This window comes from Emydura macquarii, unplaced genomic scaffold (assembly GCF_026122565.2).
Source record: "Emydura macquarii macquarii isolate MOO-44397 ecotype Brisbane River unplaced genomic scaffold, CSIRO-AGI_Emac_v2 contig_2205, whole genome shotgun sequence".
Lineage (NCBI taxonomy): Eukaryota > Metazoa > Chordata > Testudines > Chelidae > Emydura > Emydura macquarii.
In genome coordinates, this window is record NW_027132342.1 from 10,012,702 (window position 1) to 10,027,055 (window position 14,354).

Genomic DNA, 14,354 nt, shown 5'->3' on the forward strand with positions numbered 1-14,354 from the left:
AACTGGCCATCAGGAAGTTTAGGCTCAAAGTTAGATGAAGGTTTCTAACTATCAGAGGAGTGAAGTTCTGGAACAGCCTTCCAAGGGGAGCAGTGGGGCAAAAAACCTAGCTGGCTTCAAGAAAAGCTTGATAAGTTTATGGAGGGATGGTATGATGAGACTGCCTACAATGGCATGCAGCTGATCTGCGACTGCTAGTAGCAAAGATCTGCAATGGCCAGTGATGGGACACTAGATGGGGAGGGCTCTGAGTTACTTCAGAGAATTATTTCCCAGGTATCTGCCTGGTGGGTCTTGCCCACTTGTTCAGGGTCTAACTGATCATCAAATCTGGGGTCAGGAAGGAATTTTCCCCCGGGTCAGATTGGCAGAAACCCTGCAGGGTTTTCGCCTTCTTCTTCAGCCTGGGTCATGGGTCACTTGCAAGTTTAAATTAGTGTAAATGATGAATTCTCTGTAACTTGAAGTCTTTATATCATGATTTGAGGACTTCAGTAACTCAGCTAGATGTCAGGGTCAATTTCAGAAGTGCGTGGGTGAAGTTCTGTGGTCTGCAATGTGCAGGAGGCTGATCAAGATAATCCCTTCTGATGTTAAAGTCTATAAGTCTGTGAGAATTGGGATGGAGGATGGTTCATAGATTTCAAGGCCAGAAAGGACTATTGTGATCATCAAATCTGACCTGTATAACACAGACCATAGTACTTCCCCTGAATAATTCATAGAGTATATCTTTTAGAGCAGTGGTTTTCAAAATGTGGTCTGCAGACTATATCTAAGATTTCCAAAGTGGTCTGAACTGCCATTCAAAAATTTTTAGGGGGTCCGCCCATGAAAAAAGGTTGAAAACCACTGTTTTAGAAAAACATCCAATCTTGATTTAAAAATTGTCAATGATGGAGAATCCATCACGACTTTTGGTAAAATTTTTCTAATGGTTAATTACCCTTTCTGTTAAACATTTACGTCTTATTTCCAGTCTGAATCTGTCTAACTTCAACTTCCAGTAATTGGATCGTGTTATACCTTTCTCTGCTAGATTTAGGAGTCTATTATTAAATATTTGTTCCCCATGTAGGTACTTATAGATGCTAATCAAGTCACCCTTAACCTTCTTTTTATTAAGCTAAATAGATTGAGTTCTATGAGTCTGTCACCATAAGACAGGTATTCTAATCCTTTAATCATTCTTGTGGCTGTTCTTTGAACTCTCACCAATTTATCTGCTTCCTTCTTGAATTGTGGGCACCAGAACTGGACACAATTTTCCAGCAATGGTCACATCAGTGCCAAATACAAAGGTAAAATAACCTCTCTCTACTCCTACTTGAGAGTCCTCTATTTATGCATCCAAGGATCACATTAGTTCTTTGGACACAGCGTCATTCTGGGAGCTTGTATTCAGCTGATAATCCACCATGACCCTCAAATCCTTTTCAGAATCACTGCTTCCCTGGACAGAGTCCTACATCATGTAAGCATGGCCTACATTCTTTTCTCCTAGATGTACACATTTACATTTAGCCGTATTAAATGCATGTTGTTTGTGTCCACTTTACCAAACAATGCAGTTTTCTCTGAATCAGTGACCTATTCTCTTCATTACTGACCACTCTTCATTACTGACATTTTTGTGTCACTGCAAACTTCATCAGTGATGATCTTATGGTTTCTTCCAGGTCATTGAGAAAAATGTTAAATAGCGTAGGGCCAAGAACCTATCTCTGTGGGGCCCACTGGAAACACCCCCCCTCAATGATGATTCCCCATTTACAGTTACATTTTGAGACCTATTTGTTAGCCAGTTTTGAATCCATTTAATGTGTGCCATGTTAATTTATATAATTCTAGTTTTTAATCAAAATGTCATGTGGTACCAAGTCAAAGTATACTTATGTCAACATCATTACCTTTAACAACCAAATTTGTAATCTCAACTAAAAAAGATATCAAGTTAGTTTGACAGGATCTATTTTCCACAAACCCACACTGATTTGCATTAATTACTTTACCCTCCTTTAATTCTTTATTAATCGATCGTATATCAGCTGCTCCGTTATCTTGACTGGGATAGATGTCAGGCTGACAGACCTATAATTACCAGCGTCGTCCTGTTTACACTTTTAAAAAAATTGGCACTACATTAGCTTTCTTTCAGTTTTCTGAAAACTTTCCCAGGGCTCCAAGACTTACTGAAAATTAACATGAATGGTCCAGTGAGCTACTCAGCCAAGTCTTTTACAATTATTGGATGCAAGTTATCTGGACCTGCTGATTTCAAAATGTCTAATTTTAGTAGATTCTGTTTAACATCCTCCAGAGAAACTAATGGAATGGAAAGAGTGTTATCTTCACCATATGAAGAGACTATATCATCTGTTTTTCCCTCCCATATACAGCATAGAAATATTTATTGAACTCTTCTGCCTTTTCTGCATTGTTATGGATAATTCTACCATTCCCATCTAGCAGTGGACCAATACCATTGTCAGCATTCTATTTGTTTCTAATATTTTTTTTTAAATTTCTTTTTATTGTCCTTAACCTGCTGGCCATAGATTTTTCCTTGTGTCCCTTTGCTTTTCTTATCACTTTTCTACAATTCCTAACTTCAGATTTATATGGAAGAAATGGGAAGGTGATAATAATGAATATAAATCTGAAGTTAGGAATTGTAGAAAAGTGATAAGAAAAGCATATATATATATATATTATAGCTGCCTTCACTTCCTCTCTAAACCAGGTCATGTTTTTAACCAGCACAGCCTTGTTCTTCAATTGTGGGATTGTGGCACCTAGTAAGATATTCTTAAATGATTCCCAATTATCATTTACGTTTTTCTGATTAAATTCTTCCTTCTAGCTGATTTGGCTCATAATTATTTTCAGCTTTGTGAAATTGGCCCCATTAAAGAACCAGAGTATTACTGGTCGGGACTTTATTTTGCTTGCAAGTCATCATCACTTGTACCTAAGCTACAATTAATTTTTAATTCTTTGATCAGTTCCTCTTTATCTCTTAGGAGACAGTCTAATAAAGAATTTGCCTGTGGAGGCTGCAACACTTTCTGTGTTAGGAAATTGTCATCTATAATGTTTAGAAATTCCGGGGATGTTTTATTACTGGCAGCATGAGATCTCCAGCATATGTCTCTCATGATCATGCAGCTTATTTTCCTACATATTATAGATAGGTGCACAAAGAGGTGGTTATCCTGTTCCTGATTGATTTGATGGTCTATAGCAGACACCAACTAGTGCCCCATCTGTGTGTTTTATCTATTAGGACATTGATTCATAAGAATTCAAGATAATTTTTTCTTCTAAGTTATCAAGAACTCGGAAACAAATAATGCCATTTTTGACATAGAGTCCCACCTCCCTCCACTTGTCTCTACTTGATCCTTCCTAAATAGGTTATAACCATTGATTTTAACATTCCAATAGTGAGAATCATCTTTCAGTCATGCCAATTAAATCAAATCTATGCTCATAAATGAGCAATTCCAATTCTTCTTGTTTGTTACCCAGGCTCCTAGCATTAGTGTATAGGCAATTCAGTAATTTCTTTTCTTCATGTCCTTTGGTTCCTTGATTAATTTTGTTCTCAACATCTCAATGTTGTGCTGAATGCTTATATCTTCCCTCTTTTTATCCCTCCCCCCCTTTGCTATTATTTTAGCCCCCTCCTGACTACTCTAGCCTGTCTGTACCCAAGGTGATTGGTTTTCCTACTACTGAGGTGGAGGCCATTCAATCTTCTGTCCCCACAGAAGGTGGATGTTCCACAAAAACAATCCCTTATACCACTTACCTAACCATCAATTCACTTCCAGAATCTTCTGCCTTCCTTGACTTGTGGGATGGAAAGGGTCCCAGAGAAGATTGCTTGGACAATTTTCATCTTCAGAACACTTCTGAGTTTTCTGAAGTAATCTACTATCTGCCAAATATCCCACAACACAGTGTCATTAGTGCCAATATGCACCATCACCTGTGGATCCTTGCCTGTTGACTTCAGAAGCCTATCCAGTCTTAGAGTGGTGTCTCATGTCTTGTCTCTGGGAACTCAGTACACTGTCCTTTTGTCTGCCTGTCCCTTGCAGAATGCTCTTTTGATTATTCTGAGTATGAATCTCCAGCAAGGATCATCTGTCTTCCTTGGACAGTTGGAGAACTCTTTGCAAGCAAGCTTGGCCATGACATCCTGCCTTTGGTGGTTACAAATTGCCAGGCCTCCTCTATGATGTCCTCTCTCTTTCATTTCTTGGTGACCAGCTCCATTTTCCGTTGAACCTGGGGTAATGGTGTTTCCTGAACTGGGCTATTTAGGAACTACTCAGCTTCTCTGATTCTCAGGAGCATCTCTATTTGCCCCTCCAATCCAAGAATCTTTTTCCTCCAGCAGAGCCACTAACTTGCACTTCATGAACATGAACTCCCTTCTGTTTTCAGGCAGGAAAGAGGATATTTGAAATGATGGAGAGGAAGAGATGGGGACAAAGACAAGCTAATGGCATGGGGCAGAAGAGTCTATAACCACTAGAATAGACTTCTTTTTTGAGTGCTTGCTCATGTCCTTTCCACTATAGGTGTGTGCACGTCTCTGTGCATGGTTACCCAGAACTTTTTTCCCTTTAGCAGACCCCGTAGGGCCAGCTCTGGCGCCCCCCGGATCCCCACACAGATGCTGCGGTATATGAGACACTGCCGGCCCTACGCCCCCTCAGTTCCTTCTTTCTGCCCGTGATGGTTGCTGGTATTAGCCTGGCTCTCAGCAAGTACTAATCTCCTTGTTTGGACTTGTTTGATATTCTAAGTTACTTCTATTTAGTTAAGTAGTTGCTAAGTGTTGTTAAGAGTAGTTAGAGATGAGGCAAGTCCCTGCGGGGACTTTAAGCATCCGGGCCATGCCCCGGTTACTGGGCTTCAAGCTGTGTGCCTCCTGCGGGAAGGTCTTCCCGCTCAGTGACCCCCATGACTGCTGCCTTAAGTGCTTGGGGAAAGCCCACAGAAAAGAGAAGTGCAAGATCTGCAGGGCTTTCAAACCGAGGACTCAGAAGGACTGAGAAATCTGGTTGAAAGCCCTGTTGATGGAGGCAGTGCTCCGCCTGCCGTCTGAGCTGACCTGCTCTGCCTCGGTACTGAGCATGACTTTGGTACAGAGCGCACCGTCGGCGCCGCCCTTGACTTGGCACCACGCAACGTTGCGGGCACCGAAGAGAAAGAAGCAGTGCGTGGAGTGTGGACACTCCCCTGAGACGTCGGTACGGGCAGGGTCGAGTATGGAGATGCACTGGACCTGGCCCGTTGAGACTTCTCAGGTGCCTGCATCTCCAGTCAGGGAGCCTCGCCCAACTCCTGGGAGTGGGAGAGTGCCCTGTTGATGCCGTCGACACCGGAGGCTTTTCAGGCGACAAGAGCCTTGTTGGCCTTGCCTTCGCCACCTCTGCTCCCCCCTCTGCCGAGGGAGAAAGGGCCGGTGATATGGGGGAAACCCGCATTGGGTCCCCCTGAATGGCTGTGGAGATCCCTGGTACGGGGAGGAAGATCTCCCGCCGGACAGCGTCCAAGGGTAGAGCAGAGCCGCTCCCGTTGTAGTCACTCCAGGTCAGCGTCGTCGAGCCGACCTGCACCGACACGAGATGTGGAGTCTCCCTCTCGGCGCCGACGTCAATCCCCGGCACCGGAGGCAGTGCATGCCAGGAGGTGACACTGATCGAGGTCTGCCAGGCGGCGCTTGGACAGCTCCTGCTCCAGATCCCTGGCACTGAGGAGTTTGCCTGTACGTAGACGATGCAGAACCCAATTGCCATCGGAGGACCCGGCACTGATGAGTTCGCCCGCACCGAGGCGACACGGAACCTGGTCGCCAGAGGAAGACCCGGCACTGCAGAGTTCACGGCGTGGAACCCGGTTGTTGGAGTCTGGCTCGGTTTCGAGGAGTTCAGGACGGTGCTGACCTCAGTCACTGAAGGTGTCTGCAGAGCTGTGAGGCAAGCGGCAGCGGAAATCATTGGTACCAAGACAACGCTCCGGTACCTCTAGCTCTTTGGAGCGCACCCCCACTCGTCGGCACTGCTCGCGGCGACGGAGGCAGTCCTCATCGTCCTCCAGGTCGGAGGCATCGAGAGGGCAGTCCCCGGCATGGAAAGGTGCCCAGGACCGAGGACGAACACGGCACCACCGGTTCAGGGCCTCTGACTATGACGATGACTTGGGGTCTCTGGAGGGACAGTCGTTGGGCGAGCCAGCACCCCAACAGAATGTCAGAGCCTGTGGCACAGTCAGCCCCGGGTTGGCCCCAGGGACAGTGTCCACAACAATGGCCTTACTGGGCCCCATGGGGTATCCAGGTGGGGCAGGGGCCCCAATCTATTAAGTCGTCAGGGGTGCAGTCCGTGCCTCTGGCACAGGAGAAATCCTATAGCACCACTCCTCGGTTGAGGAATTGGACCCCCTGGAGGGAATCTCAGTGGGTGCAACCCTTCGCCGAGAGGGGGTGCACCTGTAGGCTGCACCTCTGCAGTCCTCTTCCTCCTCACCTGACAAGGCAGTCTCCCGGGACCACTCTGCACCACTGGAGGATTTCAGGGCGCACCAGGAGCTGCTCAAGAGTGTGACCTCCAACTTGGGGCTAGAGGTGAAGGAGTTAAAAGAGGCCACAGATAGCCTCTTTAATGTGCTGGCGGTGGCTGCCCCAGTGCGAGTGGCCCTCCCAGTCCATGAAGGGCTGCTTAAGATTATAAAGGCTCTGTGGCAAACCCCTTCCTCGGTCGCCCCTACATCAAAGGTGGCCGAGGGGTTTGAGTATTTGTTCACACATCCCGCCCTGGGAACCCTGGTTGTAGATGTGGCTAATCAGCAAGACAGGCAAGGTCAGACAGGGTCGACTCCCTAGAACAAGGACAATAAGAAGCTGGACTTGTTTGGGAGAAAGATTTATTCCACGGCAAGCCTGCAGTTCAGGATTGCCAAACATCAGGCCCTTCTGGGCAGATATAATTTCACCCAGGCGGTTCGCTGAGGCCCTGCCCCAGGACCAGGCTGCAAACTTTAGCACTGTCGTGGAGGAAGGAACTGCAGTAGCTAGGACAGTGCTCCAGACGTCCTATGATGCTGGTGACTCGGCGGGCAGGGCCATACCTTCCGCCATCTGTAATGAGAAGGTGCTTGTGGCTGCAATCCTTGGGCCTGTCCCAGGAGGTGCAACAATCTATTCAGGACCTCCCCTTTGATGCGTCAGCTCTATTCTCAGGCCAGACTGATGCAAAATTGCACGGTCTGAAGGACTCCAGGGCCACGCTTTGCTCCTGGACCTTTACACGCCCCAGTCTTCCAGGCGGCAGTCACAGTCCCAGGCGCAGCAGCAACCAAGGCCTCCTCCCAGGCCTCTCAAACCATATATGAACAGGGATAGGAATAGGGGGTTTAGAAGAAGAAATCAGCGCCCCAGCTCATCCTCAGCCCCCCATCAGGGGCCCCCCAGGAGGTTGGGCAACCAAAGGAGACAATTTTGATGGTGCGCCCGAGGGTGGCATCTGGACTGCTCTCCTGGATCTGCTCCACCCCTTCCTAAACAGGTTAAGGCCCTTCTATCCTAAATGGGCAAAAATCACTTCGGACCGTTGGGTCCTTGGGGTAGTCTTGGGGGACTATGCCCTGCAGTTTACATCTACCCTCCTCCAACAATCTTCCCCCCCCCCGTCCCTCTTCAGGGACCCCTCTCATGAGCAACACCTCTTGCAGAAGGTGGACACCCTCCTCAGCCTGGGAGCAGTGGAAATGGTCCCTCAAGGCAGAAGAGGGAAGGGGTTCTATTCGAGGTACTTCCTCATCCCCAAGGCAAAGGAGGGCCTGAGACCCATATTAGACCTGCGTTGTCTAAACAAATATGTCAAACGACTCAGGTTTTGCATGGTCTCCCTAGTCTCCATAATCCCTTCCCTGGATCCAGGAGACTGGTATGCTGCCCTCGATTTCAAGGACACATACTTTCATGTGTCTATCCTCCCGAGCCACAGGTGTTTTCTCCATTTCACGGTGGCTGGCTCCCACTACCAGTTTACAGCCCTACCCTTTGGCCTATCTTCGGCTCCAAGGGTGTTTACCAAGTGCATGGTGGTAGTGGCTGCCCACCTGAGATGAAAGGGTGTGCAAATTTTTCCTTACCTAGATGATTGGGCAGGTCCAGGTCCTAAATGCAGAAAAGCATGACCCTCACTTGCTCCATGTGCAGCAGGCTGGGAGTGCTCATAAATGAGCAGAAGTCCACACTAACCCCAGTGCAATGAATAGAGTTCATTGGGGCAACCCCGGATGCTTCCCAGGCCAGAGCCTTCCTGCCTCAGCCACGTTTCGAGGCAATAGTCTCTGTCATCTCCCAGCTGCACCGATGCCCCACGACAACAGCCAGGCACTGCCTACAGCTGTTAGGCCACATATTGGCCTGCACGTATGTAGTGAGACTAGCTCGCCTGAGCCTGAGACCGCTTCAGGCATGGTTGGCTTCAGTATATATTCCAAGCAGACACCCATTGCACCGGGTAATCACAGTTACCCCGCCCATCTTAGTCTGCCTAAACTGGTGATGGACTTCCAGGCAGTGATGAAAGGTGTTTCGTTCAGGGAACTGGTCCCATTGGTTACCTTAATTTCCTACGCTTCGGATGTAGGATGGGTAGCTCACATCAGCGCAAGCCTAGGCACTCACGGGCTCTGGTCGGGGGAGGAGAGGCACCTGCACATCAACATGAAGGAGCAGAGTGCCATTTCCCTAGCGTGCAAGGTGTTCCTCCGATTCCTGACAGGCAGAGTGGTGCAGGTGCTGACGGACAACACTGCAACCATATTTTACATAAACAGGCAGGGGGGAGCGCACTCCTCAGCCCTCTGCGAGTAAGCTATCCGTCTGTGGGACTTTGCCATGAGGCACGGCTTCCACTTGACTGCCTCTTACCTCCCGGGAATGAGGAACAACGAGGCGGATCACCTCAGCAGGTCGTTTCTACCCCGCCACAACTGGTCGTTGCACCCAGTGGTGGTGGCTATGATCTTCCAGAAGTGGGGCATTCCTCAACTGGACTATTTGCGTCAGCCTGAAACACGAAGTGTCTGAGGTTTTGCTTGCTCCGGGGTCGCGAGACCGAGTCTATTTCCAATGCGTTCCTCATGGACTGGAAGGAGACCCTCATGTACATGTTCCCGCCCATTCCGCTCCTGCCCAAGATCCTGCTGAAAATAAAGAAGGACAGGGTGAATGTTATACTCATCGCTCCAGCCTGGCTGAGACAGCACTGGTTCAGCATGCTGCTGGACCTTTCGATCACCTCACCTCTGGAGCTTCCAAGGTGGCACGACCTTCTATCCCAGGACTACAGTCTCCTGTTGCACCTGGACCTGGATTCCCTGCACCGCATGGCCTGGAGGCTCTGTGACTGATGGAGGGAGAAAGAGCCTGCTTGATGCAGGTCCAACAAGTCCTGCTTGGCAGCAGGAAGCCTTCTACACAAGTCGTGTATCGGGCTAAGTGGAGGCGGTTTATCTGTTGGGCGGAGTCCCAGGGTATTCTGCCCAGCCTTTTGCCTACACAGGTGATCCTAGAGTACCTGCTACAGCTAAAGCTCCAGGGTCTGGCGCTGGCCTTGTTGAAGGTGCACTTGATGGCCATTTTGGCCTCCCATCAGCCACTAGAAGGGAGATCACTGTTCTCCCATCCCATGTCGGTCAGGTTCCTCAAAGGGGTGGAGAAGCTTTATCCGCAGGTCTGTGACCCAGTGTCCCAGTGCCTCCCTGGGATCTCAACCTGGTCCTCTCGAGACTCACAGGGCCCCCTTTGAACCCATGGCTTCATGCCCTCTGCTCATGCTTTCATGGAAGGTAGCCTTTCTGGTGGCCATTACCTCAGCCAGGAGGGTCTCTGAGATTAGGGCCTTGACCTCGGAGCCCCCTTATACAGTATTCTATAAGAACAAGGTTCAGCTGAGGCCACATCCAGCCTTCCTGCCCAAGGTTGTTTCCCAATTTCATTGTAATCAAGACCTTTTTCTACCTGTGTTTTTTCCTAAACCTCATGATTTGGAGGAGGAAAGGAGGTGGCATTCGCTGAACGTGAGACAGGCCCTGGCCTTCTACATCGACAGGACAAAGCCTTTCCGGAAATCGACGCAGCTCTTCGTCGCAGTGGCCGACCGGATGAAAGGCTCATCTGTCTCCACCCAGCGCATCTCTTCGTGTATTACATCATGCATCAAGTTCTGCTATGAGCAGGTGAAGGTTCCGCTTCCGGGAACCATCACAGCGCACTCAACCAGAGCCCCAAGCTTCATCTACAGCCTTCCTGGAGAGAGTGCCTCTGCAGGACATCTGCAAAGCTGCCATCTGGTCGTCGGTGCATACCTTCATGTCTCACTACACCATCATCCAGCAGGCAAGAGTGGACATGGGATTTGGCAGAGTGGTGCTGAGGGCAGCTCACTGGTAACTCCGACCCACCTCCAAGGTGTTGCTTGTTAGTCACCTATAGTGGAATGGACATGAGTAAGCACTCGAAGAAGAAAACAAGGTTACTTACCAGTAACTGATGTTCTTCGAGATGTGTTGCTCATGTCCATTCCACAACCCACCGCCCGTACCCGCTGCCGGAGCTGGCAGAAAGAAGAGACTGAGAGGGTGTAGGGCCGGCAGCACCTCATATACCGTGGCATGTGTGCGGGGCTCTAGGGAGCGCTGGAGCCGACCCTATGGGATCTGCTAAAGGGAAAAAATTTCCGGGTAACCGTGCATGAAGGTGTACACACACCTATAGTGGAATGGACATGAGCAACATATCTCGAAGAACATCAGTTACTGGTAAGTAACCTTGTTTTATCCAAGACTTTCCATATTTTCCACTTCCTATCAGGCTGGAAATGCTGAACAGTATTCCAGTGCTTCTGGTTCCATCTGCAAGTGCAGAAAAATGAATGTCCTCACTTTATCCAAACTAGTTTGCCTATCTGCAGTAAATGTCTATACTCTGTTTTAAGATGAATATAAAAGATCAGCATTCAACCTTAGCTTGGAAGTCTCATGAACTTGTTAAGGGGAATATATGACCCTCCTCACTTGGTGACTTCATTAAACAATCATTTTATTTATTCATTCCAAGGTAAACAGTTTGTAGCTCTGTATAATCCTTTCATTTTCCTTGTCTGCCATAGATTTGGAGAAGAATTTAAACCTAGTTTCAAACCCTGAGTCGTTGTCTGTAAATCACAAAACCAGGTGAAACATAAAGGTATCACTTTAGTTCAGAATAAAATACAGCTCTTGCTCAGTTTATGCATGGTTGGACATAAGTGCTTAGCATTGGGAGGTAAAAAAGTATAGCATGCCAACATTATACATGGTACTTCCTGAAGGATAAATTGATCAGTAGCAAGTAAAATGGCTGAGGAAACAATTTAAATTTTGTTTTTGTTCTTACTTCATTAAAGGAATAATCTTGTAACAGAACCTAAATATGCAACCTGTCTTTAGATTATTAAAATCGAATGGGATCTGGATTTTAATTGTAGATAAATAAAAATCTACAGACACTAGTGAATGAATGCATGCATCTGCAATGTTGTTTTCCTGATGGGAAGAGGCAACCAGCCAAGAGAGGCAGTACAAAAGAATTGAAAAATACTTGATTTCGAGAAGTGTGCTTAAACTCTCAAGTATGGCATCAATGATGTTATCAGTAATATTTAGTATGTATGTAGACCTTTATATGTTAAAACATTACCCAATGTTCACATTTACAGCTGCCCAGAAAATACATTTGGCCAGAGTTTACTTTCTGTTTCATTGATCTCATCTTCTGATTAACAGCTTCACAATGTGAACCTTGCATTGGCTTTGCTGACAGATGGAGGTGTTCTAGATTTTCCTGTCAATGCTGAGGGTGAGTCATAACATAGTAATTTTTCTGGAAGAGCATGATTCTTGCTCTGGTTCATGAAAAGCTAAAATAATCAGCTAGAGAATCTTCTGCAACATGACACCCACATATTCAGAACATTTCCTTTGCTACACATCTCCGGTATATATCCCATATTTTAACAATCTAGTCTACACTAAAAAAAGAAGTTCTGTTGTTACAATACCCACAGTTTGGTATTTAAAGCAAGACTGAAATGATCTAAGATACAGCAGTGGTTGTTGTTGAAATTACCATTTAGGAGTAGGTGTGATGTCTTTGGGGCCTCCTTGCCAGTATCAGGATGTGAATGGATTAGTAGATTTTTAGAGCCAGAAGGAACCATTATGATCATATAGTTTAACCTCCTGAATAATATAGACCATCTAATTTCACCCAATCATTTCTGCATTGGGCCCAACAACATGTTGCTGAACTAGAGCATATATTTTAGACAGACCTCAAGTCTTTATTTAAATATGTCAGCTGATGGGCACTTCACCATGTTCTTCAGAAAGCTGTTCCAGTATTAAAAATTGCATTTTTTCCTGGTTGAGTAGTCCACTCATGAACAAGTATGGGGTATATGTACACATGAGCATGTGGAGGGGTCATCTATCAAAAAATGGAGGCTGTGGGAATTATGAAAATTTTTGGTTGTTTTTTTTTAAATTAACATTTTGTTTTGGATTTTTTTTACAACTAGCTCTACTCAGGCGTAACTGTCATTAATGTCAATGCAAGTGATTTGTGAGCGTGCAGAGACAAATCAGTGCTTTTATGCCCTGTGTATGGAACTTGGAGTTTAGTGAACCATTCTAGTTAAACTGAGAAAGGAAAATCTGTGAAAGCCTCTGGGCTCCACATTAAATATACCTTTTCTGTGAGTAGGTTTAAACCATTGGATATCCATTTCTCTAAACGTGGAGAATTATGTCCTGTTGATTAATGTGGGAAATGTAAACTCCAACATCTGTGTGTCATTTATGTACAGCTACATAGGCCAGATCCTAAGATGATGATTGTTGGTGTTTAATGGAGCTGCACTGTTTACACAAGCTGAAAATCTAGTCTAATGGGCCTACTGCTGGTCCATGTACAGTATAGTACAGCCATACATTTACACTACTTTAAGAGGAACATCGAGTCCTCCATGTCTCATCATTTGGAGGAAGTACTAGTTTGCATATAAGTTGTTGTATTAATTAGCAAAAACCTTTGTTAAACATGAGTTGAGGTTGCTTAGCAGTACCTCACTTTCAGGATATGGAAGTCAGCAGCTGAAAACTGCAACCTCCAAAAAGCAGGAAATACACACATCAGAACAAAATGCAAACATTACAAAACCAGGAAAGGAAGAGTTAAGGTAATGCCTGCTACTACTCATATTGTAATAGCATCACAAAAAATACAGCCATAAATTCTTATTAAATTATCTACTCTGCTGTCTGCTTGTGAAGAATTGTTCCTTATTGTATATTACTGATCCTTATTCCAATGTGGTAAAGTGGTGAAGAACCTATTTTCTTCTCCTAACTCATTTAAGAAATCAAGAAGATCTGATAACTCTACATTTCCTGTTTTGGTTTTTGATGCAGTTAGGTAGTCTAAGTTTACATTGTAATTTGGGGAAAGTGAAAGATTACCTTCAATGCTTTGACATTTACAGTCTTTCTATCTGTTTTAAGGATTTCTAATGTTTCCCAGCTGGCTTTTTTCTTTCTTGTGTATCCACAGATATTGTGAACAGAGATATGAAGACTACACTGCAGGTTTTGTACTGCTTGTATTCCAAATACAAGACCAAAGAAACATGAAGAGTGAAACCAAGCACTACATTTTCTTGCTAGTGTATTATGGGTTTAATTTTCAGTCTTCAGCTGTATGTTTGCCACTTTGCATGTGCAGACACCCTGTGTATGACGCTTGTTGCATTAAAATGCTTATACAAATGTGTATGCATGCAAAGCTGAACTTGTATGGCTTGGACTTTTTATAATATAGGTGTGTATGTGTGTGCATGTATTTAGAGCCCAGTGTATACTTCTGTTCCCTGGCTATGAATTTTGCCACAAAATTCACCCCTGGCTCCATCTAAGATCCAGATGCTGCAAAGACTAATGAATGTGCTTTCCCCCACCCCTGGCTTCAAATTTTACTAAAGAGGAAGCTGGAGGTCCATTTTTAGAACGTCCCACCTGTATTTGGACTGAGGTGCCCTGGAGACACTCCAAGGGGGCTTGAAGCCCATAGATTAATGACTCCTGTACTACATTTTCAGGCAGGATGATGAGAATAATCATTTTAAAAAGTGGCTAGCTGGATGAAATTTGGCAAGGCATAAAATGTTTGAAAAAAATCTGCTTGCTTGCCTCTTAAAATACATTTACATTGGAAAGACTGAGAGCCG

At 45.8% G+C, this 14,354-nt stretch overlaps 1 protein-coding gene across 4 annotated transcripts in view; it reads left to right on the forward strand.

The window, feature by feature from the left end:
• The window catches only part of PARVG (parvin gamma), a 35,810-nt gene extending 21,877 nt beyond the window's left edge, over positions 1 to 13,933 (forward strand). For 2 of the 4 annotated variants that reach the window (XM_067558985.1, XM_067558987.1), the window contains 2 exons: positions 11,857 to 11,929; positions 13,682 to 13,933. In XM_067558985.1, the coding sequence (XP_067415086.1) occupies positions 11,857 to 11,929; positions 13,682 to 13,761 (153 nt within the window). In that variant the 3' untranslated portion in view covers positions 13,762 to 13,933. Of the gene's footprint in view, positions 1 to 11,201; positions 11,654 to 11,856; positions 11,930 to 13,681 lie in introns of those variants that run through there. The other 2 variants (XM_067558989.1, XM_067558988.1) reach the window with 2 other exon arrangements.
• Positions 13,934 to 14,354: the final 421 nt, after the last annotated feature.